The following is a 13,590-nucleotide window of genomic DNA, read 5'->3' on the forward strand; positions in this document are numbered from 1 at the left end:
ATAGTTTCTTTGAATAGGGGATTGCATTTAAGATAAAATAAGACGAAATGTTGATTGTTGTTCTTAAAAATTAAAATGGCATTTTATACTCGGAATTCAATAAGATCTATTAGTGTTTTGACTAATGATTTTTCTCATGCGTCAAATATGAAAGTAATATTGAAATTATTTTTTTGATCTTTTTACATAGTTTGCCGATCAGAATAGTTTCTTGGAACAGAGGATTCCATTTAAGATAAAATAAGACGAAATGTTGATTCTTAAAAATTAAAATGGCGGTATTTTATACTCGGAATTCATTATTTTAGGTTTTCAGGATTATTTTAGGTTTTTTTTTTTACCCACTACCTTTAAAAGTAAATGGAATATGTTAATCGAACTACATTATAGGTACCTACTATCAGTTAAAACCGACCATCAGTCTATCGTCGGATATTTTCGATTTTGAGGTTATGTAACATTTTGGTAAATAACTTCAGTACCCAGGTGCTGATCTAAAAAATAATTATTGGTGGTAGTATTTGGTTAATTATACATCGTCCACAACAAGTTTCAATTTGATGCAACTCTGGATGGCGGTCCATACTTTCATGGGCATTGTCCTTTAATTAATGTATATGTCAAATAGAATACACGAATAAATCATTTCATAATTTCAATACTTAATAATTAAGAGTTTACTTAAATTGTTCGTAGTAAAAAAATGTTAATAATTGTAACTCGGAAAATTACAAGCTAAGCGCATATCAACAGTTAGGGACTGCTTGTGTTAATCTCAGGGTTATATAAATCTATAAATTAGGGACGGCGATCTGAGATCGATTAATCGAAGAATCGATTTTTGGGCCAAAAAGATCGATTATTCGAATCGCTCTCCAGTAATGGATCGATTCAATAAATCGACCTTTCGTCCTAGAAAATCGAAAGTTTATCTTTTCGAAGTTGGTTGAATGCCTTTGCTGACATTTTTTCCTGACGGATACGTATTTCAGTACTAGCTTGGTCCTGATGACCTTTTTTCATCACCTTGCCCTTCTATAACTGAAAAGATCGAAGATCAACTGGTAAAGAATCGATTTTTTGGGTTTCGTTTTTTTTTGTGATTCGATTCACTGCACTTCGATTCGAATCGATTCAAGAATCATTTTCGGAAAGAATCGCCATCCCTAATATAAATTCTAAGATTAATCAAAACATGTGCATCAGTACATATCGTACACGTATCGAAGGCGTACCTTGGAGGGTCGCCAGCCGCAGCCGGGCAGCGGCAGCCCGTCGGGCCCGAGCGGGCAGGGCGCGTCCAGGCCGGGCACGCCCTGCTCGCCGCGCTCGCCCTTGTCGCCCTTGCGGCCGCGCTTGCCGCCCGGGCCCTGCGGACAGCGCGCGCGTCACTCTCCAGCACTCCGGCTCTCTCTTCTTCCGCGCAGTGTTTCTTGCTCGTTGTGTGTGTCATATATTTATTTACGTGCATGTGTTATTTGATTGATTACCATCTGTAGTATCATTCGATGTAAAGAAACACGTCGCGGAAGATTCTAAGGGAGCTCGGGGTCCAACATTAAGATTTAATCGAAATGTTGTAACTCCTTTACTTTCTTAACATTTTAGTACGTGATGTAGTTAATTTTAGAAACGTGAAGTATTTAATCTTAATTTGAAGAAAATTAAGCGTGTTTTTCTATAGTACGTGGGTAAATAATAAATATTATGTTTCTCGTGTAGGAGATATAAGTGTGATAGCCAACGGTGGGTTAGTGATGCATGCGAGATGGCTTGCGGCTGGAAAGTTAGTGGAGCGTCGGGTGCGAGGAAACTGGATCGGTTATAATATCGGATGATTAGCATGGTGTCACTCACGGGTTCTCCCTTATAGCCCTTCTCACCCTTGGGGCCCTACGGAACGAAAAAACACGTTAGTATTATCGATCAAATGCTAATATTATAAATCTCGCACCAATTACTAACCTCCTGTCCGGGAATCCCATCTGTCCCCTGCAATATTATTTTATAATTAATACAACAACCGTACCACACATAACCAAAGCGGAGAAAAGCAAATATCATTAATTATTTATACTTATGGTACTCGTAATACTCGTAAGAACCAGTAAAAGATCAGTTAGATAAGTAAAGCAAATAAGAGTTGCAGGAGGTGTCGCACGTACGGGCAGGCCGGGGTCGCCGCGCTCGCCCTTGCCGCCCGGCTCGCCCTGCGCGCCCTGCGACAACACCGGGCTACATCACTCCGACCGAAATCACCACGTACGCGTGCAAGTACACTAGGTGTTTACATGTATATTTAACGACTTTCCTATATATTTTTTTACGAAAAGTATTTCGTATTTCTACAAAATAAAATAAAACAATGTGTCTACAAAATAAAACAATGTATCAGAACAAAAAGCATAGATTTTTATAGCTCGAGTGGCGTACGAGAATGTGACATCGTCCATTACATGCCCATATTTCAATTATCAAGTGTAATGTAAATAATGCAATAGGTATATGTTGAGAACAGTTCCGACTATAAAAAAGAGATAAAATCTTGACATTTGAGAACGTATTTACCTACATCTAAAGATCAACATAGATTGAAAATAATTAACTTGATGGTCTTACACTCACCTTCATGCCGTCGAGTCCGGGAGGGCCCTGCAACAACGCGCTCGTCATCACTCAGCTCTCCGCACACTTCGACACGCGTGCGTATAACATACTGATATTTCATCTTACACAAACAATTTTGTATCGAAGTGTGCAGAACATTTTCTGCATGCAATGGAGTAGATTGTCGATAAGCCAGAGGTATGCAAGCGAGAGAACCACGAGCGCAGAGCCGAACACGGCGACATGCGGCCGCGGGGAGGGCGGGGAGTTGTAAGAAAAATGAAGAGAAAGACGCATATGCACAACATGCATTTTTTTTTTATTTTCCTTGAAAATAATCTGTGAACAACAATATTTTATGCTCTCGTGATATATGGTACAAATGACAACTTTCGATTTTCATAAAAAAACTAAATCCTAGACATTATTTGAATACAATTAGAATAAGAATACAATAGAGGAGACAGGAAGGAACGATTCGTCTCGGAAGAGTGGCGGTCGTCGACCGGCTCCCTTGCGAGACGCTCGAAGTGCAAGTTATCTATGTAGATAACTAACACAGTAATATTATAACAACGAATACTTAGCTTAAAACGTTACAATTTTGTACATTCGTCTTATGATTACTTGCTTCAAAGCGATAAATACACAGAAACACGAAGATAAGAGAGAGAATTGTCGTCACTTTATATTATGTAATTTGCCGTATACTAAATTTAGTTAAAATTTAGGAGCTACACCGTTTACACATTCACCGTGCATCGGTCATAAGATCTTACATAATTCGCATACCTCGTAGCATACGTCAGAGAACGTAACATAAAGTGCTCTATACGCAAAGTCAAGATGAGAAACGAGTACGAACAAGTTAACATTAAACGTAAGTAAGTGGGTAGGGGACGATCCCCGGGACGGAGCGCGGTACTCGTCGTGTGCGATGCGCGGCCCGCGCACTGCGCTGTGTCCGCAGCGAGCACTCGCGCCACCGACCGTGTCCGCAGCGAGCACTGCGCGCCACCGACCGTGTCCGCAGCGAGCACTGCGCGCCACCGACCGTGTCCGCAGCGAGCACTGCGCGCCACCGACCGTGTCCGCAGCGAGCACTGCGCGCCACCGACCGTGTCCGCAGCGAGCACTCGCGCCACCGACCGTGTCCGCAGCGAGCACTGCGCGCCACCGACCGTGTCCGCAGCGAGCACTGCGCGCCACCGACCGTGTCCGCAGCGAGCACTGCGCGCCACCGACCGTGTCCGCAGCGAGCACTGCGCGCCACCGACCGTGTCCGCAGCGAGCACTCGCGCCACCGACCGTGTCCGCAGCGAGCACTGCGCGCCACCGACCGTGTCCGCAGCGAGCACTGCGCGCCACCGACCGTGTCCGCAGCGAGCACTGCGCGCCACCGACCGTGTCCGCAGCGAGCACTGCGCGCCACCGACCGTGTCCGCAGCGAGCACTCGCGCCACCGACCGTGTCCGCAGCGAGCACTGCGCGCCACCGACCGTGTCCGCAGCGAGCACTGCGCGCCACCGACCGTGTCCGCAGCGAGCACTGCGCGCCACCGACCGTGTCCGCAGCGAGCACTGCGCGCCACCGACCGTGTCCGCAGCGAGCACTGCGCGCCACCGACCGTGTCCGCAGCGAGCACTGCGCGCCACCGACCGTGTCCGCAGCGAGCACTGCGCGCCACCGACCGTGTCCGCAGCGAGCACTGCGCGCCACCGACCGTGTCCGCAGCGAGCACTGCGCGCCACCGACCGTGTCCGCAGCGAACACTGCGCGCCATTGAATGTTGCGAACTTCAAAAATACGTACTAGAGCGCGGGCCGCGCTGACTTACTCACTAAGTTTACACACCATAATTTAGAACAATATAACACTTGAATGTAGGAGCTTAACCTAAACATTAACTAGACTAGATTGATGAGGTGCGATGAGTTTTATCTTACTGCGACCACCTACTGAGGTAGCGTTACGTAGTTGGCACCGATCGATTTGTCAGTTTTTATGAGGCTCTTTCGCCTAATATACAAATAGGTACAAGTTTTACCTACGTCTTAAAAGTAGTCGTTCTGATCGATGATTTATTCATCGCTTATAAGCTATAAGTCTTAAATTATTACTATAATTAGAAGTATAAGTTTAAGATGAAAGGATGACAAATTCGATTTGGTAGGTACAGAACGATATTCAATACTTACAAACATACGAGTATAGTAGGGATGGATATATTAAAAAAGGAAATATTTAGGTATGTTACATAGACATCGTGATTTAAATACATAGAGGTACTCGCTTAGGTTTCGGCCAAGGGTTTATAATAAAAATATAACTAAATCAATCTCTAACGCGTTTAGCGTCACTTCTGACATTAATTTAACAAATGCAAATAAGGATACGATTTTCGGAAAAAATAAATGATAAGTATAACAATAATTATGGTAATTTATATTTATAAATTGTTTTTTTTTTTATATCGGGCGGTGGATCGCAGATTAAAAAAACCATCAATGGCCGACACCTCGGCGATTTTACAATACCGCGTAAACAATATTTACACCGCAAGAACGTCACGGACCGCGACTGCGAGGCGAGCGAGCGACTCGGTCGACACCCTCGCGACCGTCACCCACCACGGGCGATATCACTCTGTACAAGTCCGCACTTAACTCTACACCGGGAACGTCTCGGAGCACTCGGGAGGATCAGTCTCGGTCGCCCGCGCGGCGCAACACACACGCCGGCGCACACACACACGCGCGGCGCACACACACGCCGGCGCACACACACACGCGCGGCGCACACACACGCGCGGCGCACACACACACGCGGCTCACGCGGCGCGCGCGGCGGGCGGCGCGCGGCCCTCCTGCGACACGGGAGCGTTAGTGGCGGCCCTTGTTAATTGACTATTGCATGCGAGTGTCTGTTAGTGATTGTGTAAGTTCCGCTACGAGGTAGGTTAGTAGGTAAACGTGGGGTGAGTCGGCGGGGGTCATCGTGTTTGTGTGTGTGCGTGTCGGTGGGGGTGTGTGCGAGCACTCACCCGCAGGCCCGGCTCGCCCGGCTCGCCCGGCAGGCCCACCGGACCCTGCACGGAAACCATCGCGATGCATTAGAATTTTAATATTTAAGCAGCTTGCTTCGTTTTACATCGAAGTAAAAATTAAATCTTTGATACGTTGATGATACATAGAGCGAAAAATAGGGAACGTCTTAGATCAATTTAGTAACTTTTGGTTAATTTTGTATAATCTTCAATATTTGCGGTATAAGCTTGCTGAAAAATCTAGTACTAGTGGTAAAATTGAATAAAATACTTACGGGTAACCCCATTGGCCCGGCATCCCCCTTCTCGCCTCTGTCTCCCTGTATCAGAGAAATAACACAATTAAACCGTAAATGTAAACGAGTCATTTGTCTAGCTGAGCACATTCGAGTATCATGAATTTAAAAGTAGTAATCTACCATTGAATCGATTCAATATAACTTTGTGTACATATATCGCTGAAATGTACAATGTTCGTACATAACATACGGTATCGCTCCTTTGTTAAATAATGGTGAGTTACTTTTCCTTTTCATTAAATATTATCTCGATTAGTCAAACAGATGGTTCAAACTAGAAGTTACAAAATCTTTCGTATACCGGATTAATACGTTTAATTTGTTTGGAACGATATATCAGCGTGCAACGTTTCAGGCAAAGGCAAAAATGAAATTAGTTTCAATCGGTGCAGGAGGAAGGAGAAGGAGTGGTGTGCGGAGGGAGCGGTACTCGCCGTCTTGCCGCGCGCGCCGGGCTCGCCCTTGTCGCCCTTGATGCCGGGCGGGCCCGCCACGCCGGGCGGCCCCGCGGCGCCGGGCGCGCCGGGCGGGCCCATCATCTGCAACCACACCGAGTCGCCGCTTACTACTCGTGTACCGAATTGTTCAAATTCGCAAATGCGAATATTTGTAGAGTTAGACGCTATACTGACTCGCGACGCGAGTTCCCTTACTCATCATCGAGGACGGTCGACTCCTTTAATTTATCGACTCACGCGAGGTCTCGACCGCGTGTCGCCTTCACTTGTTTTCGCATTTTTTACGTTACAACCGAGTGTATGTAAAATAAAATCACAATCCTTATACAGTGAAACCTGGTTAAGTGAGACATCAAGGGACCTGCAATGTTGTTTCACTTATAGAGGTATTCCACTTACCCAGTGTCTCAGATATACAGGTATAAATAAATATCTGTCTCATTTACAGAGGGTTCCATTAATAGAGGTGAGAATACAGGTTATTTCAGTTATAGAATTACGTGTGGAATTTGTGGGTAGAATAAGAATGAGTAAACAAACAATGTTATCTCAGTTACAGAGGTTTATGCATATAAAATTTACTCGCTGTCTCAGTTATAGAGGTAACTATGATGATAAATCGAAAGAACAAATCCCAGATATAGAGGTTTACCTCGTCCCACTAACAGAGGTAATTCAGTGCCAAAGTGTTGGGACCTCAGCATGAGTTCCAGTTATGGAGGTTTCTCACTTATCCAGGGCCCACTTAACCAAGTTTCACTGTACTTACATAGATAAATCAAATATTTAAAAGGTATTACTGCCATTCTAATTATGAATGCGTATTGATTACATTAATTACATAGATACCGGATGGACTATTACAATTTTATCATGAATGACGTAAATAAGAAAAAAAAAATAGACTTACCATCTCATGCCCGTACAACTCGTACCCGGTTCCATCTCCCTGTAAGTTCAACAGTGGGCATAAAGATTACCAGTTCAAATAATATTAAAGTCTATTTGGATATCGGTCGCATGAAAGATCAGTGACTCTTTAAAATAATATAAGTCTTCAATTATTTTTTTTACAAAATCTGTAACAAGTAATATGCAAGTCACGTGAGATTTAATAGTTACCTGTCTCCGCCTCAGCTTCCTGTACTTCTGGTACAGCCGCACCACACCGCGCCACGTCGCGCCACACGCGCCGCGCCGCGTCACCGCCCGCGTCACCCCGCGTCACCCGCACGCGTCACCCCGCGTCACACCACACCGCACCATCACGTGTCACAGCCGCACACCGGACAACGTCACGCACCACACCGAGAACATAAAGACAAGCGATACGTTACTTTAAAACATTTGTACATTTTTCAATTTAATTACGTGTATTAGTACTACTGACTAGGAACAAAAATACTATATCTATACTAATATTATAAAGAGGAAAACTTTGTTTGTTTGATTGTAATGAATAGGCTCAAAAACTACTGGACTGATTTTAAAAATTCTTTCACCATTCGAAAGCTACATTATCCACGAGTAACATAGGCTATATTTTATATGAAATTTATTTGATAAATAGATTTTGAGGCGGTACAAAGTTTGCCGGGTCAGCTAGTAATATATAAAGTATTAATACGATAATTGATTTCTTGGCTTACATTTACCGCAATAGCAAAACTTTAAGTGATAATTTTTTTAAAAGGCCAGGATAATATTTAACACAGTTTAAATAAATAAATTCGTTACCGAGTCCCCCTTGTCGCCCTTTTCGCCCTTTAGGCCGGGGTAGCCGGGCGGGCCAGGCAGGCCGGGCGCGCCCAGCATGCCGGGCGAGCCCATGTCGCCGTAATCGCCTTTCTCACCTTTCGGCCCAAGCTCACCCTGACGAGAACAAACTTTTATTTTAGGGATAAACATTTATATCTGGCTATAGCGACAACGAGCGCTGTATGTAACTTTGACAAGAACATAAAAGTGAATTGATAGAATAGCTTCTTTGTAATCAAATTATTATGGAATAAATATTATAAATACTGAGGGCAACAAACAAAGTTTAAAGGTGGAACAACCCTGCATAGTTCGACTTTGAAGGCGCCACTATCATAGATATTAATTCAAATTTCGGGTATCAACTAATAGTGAATAACAAAAGTCAGGTAGAAGATTATACATAACAATCTAGCGATTATACTTGGGGCTACGGAAAGCGGATTTCATCACTTTAAGCCACAAGATTTTTGATTCATATAAATGCAAAATAAAAAAATATTAATAATGTGATCCCGCAGTATGCGGTACGTACGGGCTTGCCGGGCGGGCCGGGCACGCCGGGCTCGCCGCCGCGCCCGTCGGCGCCGGGCGGCCCGCGCGGGCCCGCCGCTCCCTCTGCGCCTGCGTATGCACATTACGCATTAGTTAATAAAACTTATTTACTTATGAAACCGAGAAATGAGAAAGAAATTATCAATATATAAACAGACGAAAAGTAATTAACACTCGCGCTGGTTTAAATTATTACGAACGAACTAATAAAGTCTTTTATCATGGATTTTTAAATCAGATCTAATAAGTTAGAAAAAAAAAGTAAAAGGAAGAAAGCGCTACCAGAAAAAAAAATACGCTACCTGTTGGTCGAGCTGTGTCCGCGCGTCGAGGGCGGGGCGGCACGTGCGCGCCGCGAAGCTAACCGTTAGTCGTCACTTGTACCATAACCACAACATCTATGCGTCAACGAAACTGTTTAAGTCGAGGCTCATGCAACCGTGCTACATTCCCGTGCAACAAAGCAGATAAATGTAACGTGTAGGAGAGAGTAGGCTAAAGTGAAATGCCTTAAGATTTTTTTAGGTAATTTTCATCAAGCATGTATGTATGTGAAGAGATTTTTTTTACGTTTGGACACAAGGATTTACATAAGCGAATACTCCTAGTAATTTATTAATTCCCGATGAGAACCCCGATCCAAACATCAAAGAAAAAGAGGCTCGTGCACGTCCAAGATTTGAGAGAGAATTGATTAAGAATCTGAGGAGCTCTGACGAAAGTTGCAAGTCACGAGTGGACCGCGCGCGGACCGAACTGTAATTATTTCAGGCTCGCTTAGGTTGCGTTTCGGATGAGGATACGCTTCCAACGGCGAGGCGAGGTTAAAAGGAGCTCATGTTTAGCGGTATTCGGTCTGCGGCGGCCCGGGGACGGCGGGGACGGAACACAGTGCAGCGCCGAGGCGGCGGTACCCGCTTGCCGCGCTTGCCGCGCGCGCCGCGCTCGCCGGGCGGCCCCGGCGCGCCCGCCGCGCCGCGCTCGCCGCGCCCCCCCTCCGCGCCTTCAACACACGCCGCGTCAGCACACACACAAACACCGATACTCTCTCCTTGCCTCCGCCCACTAGATATCGCTAGTCTGTTAATAAGCTCTCCGATTTCGGTGGCGCTAGGCGTGTCTAATGAGGCATGTTCCATTGATATAAACAATATGATGTTCAAAAATTGTAGGTGCGTACTTTAAAAGATTTGTTTAGCAAATAAAAATAATTATAACTACCTAAACCACATTATTCAGACGCACCCGGGACGGAAGGATATATTCATGGTTTGGTACGCTACGTATTTTAATGTATTAAGTATAAACATTGTAAGTTATGTGTCCCCCAGTCCCAGTTGCACGTTATTCGCCTACTTTAGCGCCGAAGCTGATATGTTAGCGTTATATTTATTTGTCACTCAAAACAGGTGTCTGCTGCAGGCCCAACCGTGTAATTAGCGTCAATTAACTGCAATTTGACTCCGTCCGGTACTGAACGACGAGTTCGGCCGGCGGTCACGGTACAAGAAGAGAATGAGTTGTTACCGGGCGGACCGGGCGGCCCGGGAGGGCCTTCGATGATGCCGGTGGGGAACGCGTCGCCTTTCAACGTTGTAGTGAAGCCACGTTCACCCTTGTCACCCTTATCGCCCTGAAAAGAAGCATAATTCCTTTATTACCAACGTGACAAAAAATACTTGTATTTGTAAATGTAATTACAGTGGAATCCGTTTATAATGACATGGAAGGGAATTGACAAACACGTCATAATAAGCGGACGTCATACAAAGCGTTTCGTGAAAAAAACTTTTTTTATATAAATATGTAGGTACTTATGTATTTTAATAGAGAAACATAGCATAATAAATCATAACAAAAATTGCACGTTAATCATTTTCAATATTGCTATTAAAATCGTGATAATAATTCTGCAGCCTTTAATGCCTCTTCTGCGGTAGGTAATGGTTCTTCCTCGACTTCCTCTTCCTCATCACTTTTGAGTTATTCCTTAACATTCATGTTCTGTACGAGATCTTCATCGGTTGGTGCTTCGGATGTGAGGAGAGCGCTATCAATGTCAACATAACCTTTCCACATTTCCGGTGCTGCTAAAGAATCTGAGTCTAGGTTTCGTGACCATAAAGATCAACGAACATTACCGAAGATGTAAAAGTCATGTCGTCATGTCGGTCATTAAAACCGGACATAACTTATCGACAATGGGTCGTAATAAGCGACATGCCACTGTAAGGGAAGTCATTATATCCGAATTTTTACAAAGAATCTTATATGAAAACCAAACTTCGCTGTGTAATTACGTCATAATAAGCGGTTGGTCAATATATAATTGACCAAGTGAAACGGAGTCATAGTATACGGATTCTACTGTATGTGGTATACAGTTGGATTGGATGGAAAATGAACTAAATGATCGAAAATGTTATTGTAAAAATACTTAAAATATAGTACCTTGTGGCCGGCAGGTCCGGGCGGTCCGAGTGGTCCAAGCGGGCCGGGCGGGCCGGCGGGCCCCGCGGCGCCCGCCGGCCCGGTGGCGCCCGGCGGGCCCGAGCGGCCCTCGCTGCCCGGCGAGCCCTCCGCCCCCGCGGGCCCGGGCGGCCCGGGCGGCCCCGGCTCTCCCGGCTCCCCCTACACACAGAAACAAAATATTTAGGTACTAAACTAAATAATATCTGTATTGTGTATCTGAGATTTTAATTTAAAATGAATTATATTTATCTGCATTACCTGAAATTACTTTGTTCTTTTATTTAGTCGATGCAACTTCTAGAAATGGGTAATATGAAGTAGGAAATTAAATAAATTCATGGATGTATATTATTTATATAAAATAAGACACTACAGGCATGCAATATAAATTTGCTTTTTAGGTTTTACTTTTATGATTAACATCAATGTTTACTCAACTCACATGCAAAAGAAAGAAATAGGTAATTTTATTCACTACCTTTACACTATACCTACTAAACGATTAAAAATGTTAATCCTGCAAAGTGTTGTATGCTCCGGCGAGTTTAAGATAGACTCACACTTGTTCCGCTCGCAAATGTCAATACCATAGCCCGTAGTTAATATTAAGGCCACATCAAATACTGATCTACGAAATTTTGCCATCGTGGTCACGTGGCTTCAAAGCAAGCACGTAAATCCTCTATCCCGTGATAAGCTGGCTGTGACAAACCATTCGCATGAAGATTCAATAAGTTGTTAGTAATTGGGTAGAAATGTGTTAATGATACTATAATATATCAAGACTCACCTTCAGCTGGATGACGGAGTGTGCGGAGATGTTGTGGCCGGCCGTCTGCAGGCCCTACGGAGTCACACCCATGTACTGACACATGCTTACACATACAAATTACAGTGAAAACTTGCAAAATAAACATCACACTAAACTATCGCTTAACGTTCTACCAAAAAGCTACAATCTTTTCACGTATAACCGTTACAGGTATAATATCTCTATTGATATACAAAGCGCAAATAAAATTATCGATCCATAAGCTTGAACATAATACATATAGGTAACGATCAATCTGACTCGTATAAGACAAGCGGCGACCGCGGCCCGGCCCGGCGGCGGCGCGGCGGCGCGGCGGCGCGGGCGCGCGGTCGCTGCACGAGCTCGTAAGCATCAAACAACAACACTACATAGAGGGCGCTGCGGCGCGGTACCTTCACGGCAATGATCTCCGCGGTGGTGTACGGACTCATCCTAATGTTGTCCACTGATCTTTTCACACCCTGCAACCGCCGCAACATACATTTTTAGTTTATTATCAAAACATAGTCATCAATCGAGTGGTAATCACGAGTAGACAGTAGACACTGAAATAATATTGACTATTTTTATCTCTATAAGCTTGAAGATTTAATGATAATTAATAATATTTATAATAAATATTAATTATTATAGTTAAAGTAACTATAGGAATCCGAATTATATTTACACGCTTTATTGCTTCACTTGTATGTTTTTTGTCAGTGAGTAACTCCGTTTTTCAGTAGCAAGAAATCTATGACGCTGATGATGATGACGCTTTGTGGATGCTTAATTTAAATTATGCTTTTATAATAGATAATAGACAAAACTTAAAACAATTATGAGCCTTAATTATTTTTGTCATAACCAAAAACATTGATAGGTGACAAACTCAACCTCTCACTTTGGGGTCCAAGATTTGAAATACATTCATGTACATTAATCACCTGCTTAAATCGCGAAGGATAATATCGCATATGTATGACATAATATGTTACTGTAACAGTTCGAACTAATCTTAGAATTTACCAGTAAAACTTACGGATTCCTAACGATGAAACTCCGAAATCATCTGAGAGACCACACAGAAGCTGAGACTTAATCATCATTGGTAAAACCTAATATATGAAAATTTCTATTGGTCAAAGCCCGAAAAATCGTCGCTTTTGTAGTAAATTCCTACATTCACCAAGTTATGTTTGGTTTGGTTTTAACAGTAACATTATATAACATAGTAACTGATACGCAAGGGCCTTAGGGTGGGTGCCTCACCTTAACGGCGGCGAACACGTCGAAGCCGGGGCTGCCGTGCTCGCCCTTCTGGCCCTTGTCGCCGGGTCGGCCCTGGAATATCACGAGTAGGTATCTTGTTTAACATCTTTCAAAGTGAACTAATTACTGTAGAATAAATATTAAAAATATAATAAAACTTAGTATGTTAGTTTCTTAGTAGTTATAATAATGTTTACATACCGGGTCACCCTTGGGGCCATCCAACCCTATCGGACCCTGTAAATACAAAGATTATGGTAAATATTGATATATTATGAAATAGGTACATGTTTCAACCTGATCAGCGCAAACAACTCAGTGTTTGAATGT

At 43.7% G+C, this 13,590-nt stretch overlaps 1 protein-coding gene across 1 annotated transcript in view; it reads right to left on the bottom strand.

The window, feature by feature from the left end:
* Positions 1-13,590, bottom strand: part of LOC140757872 (uncharacterized) — a 276,178-nt gene that overhangs the window by 2,878 nt on the left and 259,710 nt on the right. The window contains exons 5-22 of the mRNA XM_073093742.1: positions 13,462-13,497; positions 13,261-13,332; positions 12,402-12,470; positions 11,986-12,039; positions 11,175-11,354; positions 10,251-10,356; positions 8,704-8,792; positions 8,148-8,282; positions 7,533-7,559; positions 7,321-7,368; positions 6,387-6,491; positions 5,929-5,973; positions 5,651-5,695; positions 2,626-2,652; positions 2,166-2,219; positions 1,966-1,992; positions 1,858-1,893; positions 1,236-1,370 (exon numbers count right to left, since the gene is read on the bottom strand). Coding sequence (XP_072949843.1) covers positions 1,236-1,370; positions 1,858-1,893; positions 1,966-1,992; positions 2,166-2,219; positions 2,626-2,652; positions 5,651-5,695; positions 5,929-5,973; positions 6,387-6,491; positions 7,321-7,368; positions 7,533-7,559; positions 8,148-8,282; positions 8,704-8,792; positions 10,251-10,356; positions 11,175-11,354; positions 11,986-12,039; positions 12,402-12,470; positions 13,261-13,332; positions 13,462-13,497 — 1,290 coding nt within the window. The remainder of the gene's footprint in view (positions 1-1,235; positions 1,371-1,857; positions 1,894-1,965; positions 1,993-2,165; positions 2,220-2,625; positions 2,653-5,650; positions 5,696-5,928; positions 5,974-6,386; positions 6,492-7,320; positions 7,369-7,532; positions 7,560-8,147; positions 8,283-8,703; positions 8,793-10,250; positions 10,357-11,174; positions 11,355-11,985; positions 12,040-12,401; positions 12,471-13,260; positions 13,333-13,461; positions 13,498-13,590) is intronic.

The sequence above is a fragment of the Epargyreus clarus genome, unplaced genomic scaffold, assembly GCF_041222505.1.
Source record: "Epargyreus clarus isolate Ecla_fem2 unplaced genomic scaffold, WU_Ecla_fem_2.2 ptg000005l, whole genome shotgun sequence".
NCBI classification, from domain to species: Eukaryota; Metazoa; Arthropoda; class Insecta; order Lepidoptera; family Hesperiidae; genus Epargyreus; species Epargyreus clarus.